The 2,345-nt window shown below is 53.8% G+C and overlaps 1 protein-coding gene across 1 annotated transcript in view; it reads right to left on the reverse strand.

The window, feature by feature from the left end:
- The window catches only part of LOC102201406 (mucin-19-like), a 40,201-nt gene that overhangs the window by 3,717 nt on the left and 34,139 nt on the right, over window positions 1–2,345 (reverse strand). Inside the window, exons 11-13 of the mRNA XM_013915956.1 lie at window positions 966–1,089; window positions 786–876; window positions 105–210 (exon numbers count right to left, since the gene is read on the reverse strand). Of these exons, the coding sequence (XP_013771410.1) occupies window positions 105–210; window positions 786–876; window positions 966–1,089 (321 nt within the window). The remainder of the gene's footprint in view (window positions 1–104; window positions 211–785; window positions 877–965; window positions 1,090–2,345) is intronic.

Below are 2,345 nucleotides of genomic sequence, written 5' to 3' on the forward strand. Positions count from 1 at the left end.
TGAGTGTGTCTGAGTGTGAGTGTGTGTGTGTGTGAGTGTGTGTGAGTGTGTGTGTGTGAGTGTGTCTGAGTGTGTGTGTGTGTGTCTGTATCGTGCACACACACCTTCTATTGAGGCCTTGTACTGCTGTTTCAGAGACTCCATCTTCTGGCTGTGACTCACTTCCTGTTTCTTCCTCTCCACTTCCTGTTGGCTCCTCAGCTCCTCCACCTGCACGAAGTAACCAGGACGTCAGAGGCGGCGCTGATCAGAACTCCAACATTTATCATGCAGTGAAAATAAAAAAGATTAAAAACGTCCAGAACAAACAAAGAATCAGAGACGTCGCTGTTTACAAATGTGTTTGTTTGTTTACATGTTTTCATTTGAATCTCTGGCCCCTCCCACATCTCCTCCTCCTGCTTCCACTCCTTCCTTCCTCCTTTGCTTTCTTTCCTACACTTTCTCCTCACGCCGTCACCACCCCTCCCTGCCTCCTCGTCTCCTCCATCAGGTGTGAGTGATTCTTCAATCTGAGCGTCTGCAGCACGGAGACGAGAGCACTGCTGGACGTTTTTCCTGTCGCTGGATCCAATCAGAGAGCGAGCTCAGGTTCAGAGCTCAGGGAGTCACATGGCGCTCCTACGAGCCAATCAGAGTGTCTCGGCCCAACCGCAGCAGTAAATCGGTGACCTATTAAAGGTCACGCCGCGTACGTGACGAGCACCGTCTCAGTCACGCTCGAGGCCGTGATCCTTTCACAATAAAAGCTGGTTGAGCGTCTGCTCGTGCGTTTGTGCTCAGACCTGCTTCTCCATCAGGACGCGGCATTTGTCCGCCTCCTCCTGGTACGTCTGGTGGACCTTGTCCCACTCCGTTTGGTAAAAACTGGTCAGCCTGTCGCAGAGAGGAGCGTGAAACAGGGTCAGTCTGAACGGCGTGCAGGAGGAGAAGGCTCCTGGACATGAGGAGAGCGTCCGTCCTACCTTTCCTCCAGCTGTGCCAGCTCCTCCCGGTGCTGCTCCCGCAACCTCGTCAGCGCTTCCTCGAAGCCGACGCGCGCCTCCTGCTTCTCCTTCTGCAGACGCTCGCAGCACTGCGACGACGCGACTGCAGGAGAAAGCAGAGCAGCAGGAAACAACTTTGATTTAATGAGTCAAAGAACAGATGCAGAAAAATCTGAAAGAAACTAAAAACGTTTTCTTAACGAGAGACGAAACTGATCCGGGGTCAGCGTCTGCTGAAAAGGAAGCAATGAAATGGTTTGGAACCAGCTGTTTGTGGCCAGATGTGGATCCTGCTCTGACTATTTTACCCATGAATCACGCCGGAGCATCCATCACGTCACATCACGTCAGCGCCGACACGCCTGGGGCGGCGATCCTTAAGCGAGTAACGAAAGACGCGCCCCCGTGCGTCAGCCTTCGGCCACATTCCACTTTAATTATTCAGAGAGACCAAACATCTGCATGTCAGCGCGCAAGTACGCGGCGGGAATCACTCCTGGCGACTCATCTCAACCCTCGCAGGCTCACGCACGCCTCCAGCCTCCGCCCGCCACCACACACGCCAGTTTGATTCCACGCCAACCTGAAACATTTTAATAAAAGCGAGAGCTCTCTGCACGCTGAGCAGCCTCGGCGATGACAGCAGCGAGTGTGAACAGCTGGCTGCAGCTGGAGCAGTTGGCGTTCCCTCTGAATGGAGCGTCTGTCGCTCCGGTGAAGGAAACAAAGCCTGCGACAGCTGACGGCGGCGCACACACGCACACGCCTCCATCAAGCACACAAACCCGGAGTGTGAGAGTCAGCAGGTGGCAGCATAAACGTGACATCATCTCACTTTGATCTCCTCGTACGAGGACGCGTGAAACAAAGCTACGAAATGACCTGAAGGAACCAGGAAAAAGGATTCCAAACAAGGAAACGAGGAAACGTGCAAGGCAGCGTTTGCTTCACAAACCCGAGCCGCTCCGGCAGAGACACTGTGCAGTCGCACAGCTATGCAGACGACACACCGTCGCATTTATCTGTGAGACGACCGTGTGAACCGCTCTTAAATCTGACAGGAAGAGACTTCCTGCTTCTGACACGTCATGGCGAGCATGTGTGGGAGAGGACGCGGCAAACGCTCCTCAGAGACAGAGACGTGTTGTTGTTCCTGCTCGGTTTGATGAGAGAGTGTGTGTGTGTGTGTGTGTGTGTGTGTGTGTGCTTTGACAGCAGGGGTCTATACATTACTGGCATTCCTCAGCTCGGAGACGAGCCGAAGGTCAAAAGAAAAGAGAGCATTCAGCGCAGCTCGACGGGATCGAGGGACGGTGGAGAGAAAGTGAAGGTGTGTGTGTGTGTGTGTGTGTGTGTGTG

The sequence above is a fragment of the Pundamilia nyererei genome, unplaced genomic scaffold, assembly GCF_000239375.1.
Source record: "Pundamilia nyererei isolate P.nyererei 1_Seehausen unplaced genomic scaffold, PunNye1.0 scaffold00408, whole genome shotgun sequence".
Classification (NCBI taxonomy): Eukaryota; Metazoa; Chordata; class Actinopteri; order Cichliformes; family Cichlidae; genus Pundamilia; species Pundamilia nyererei.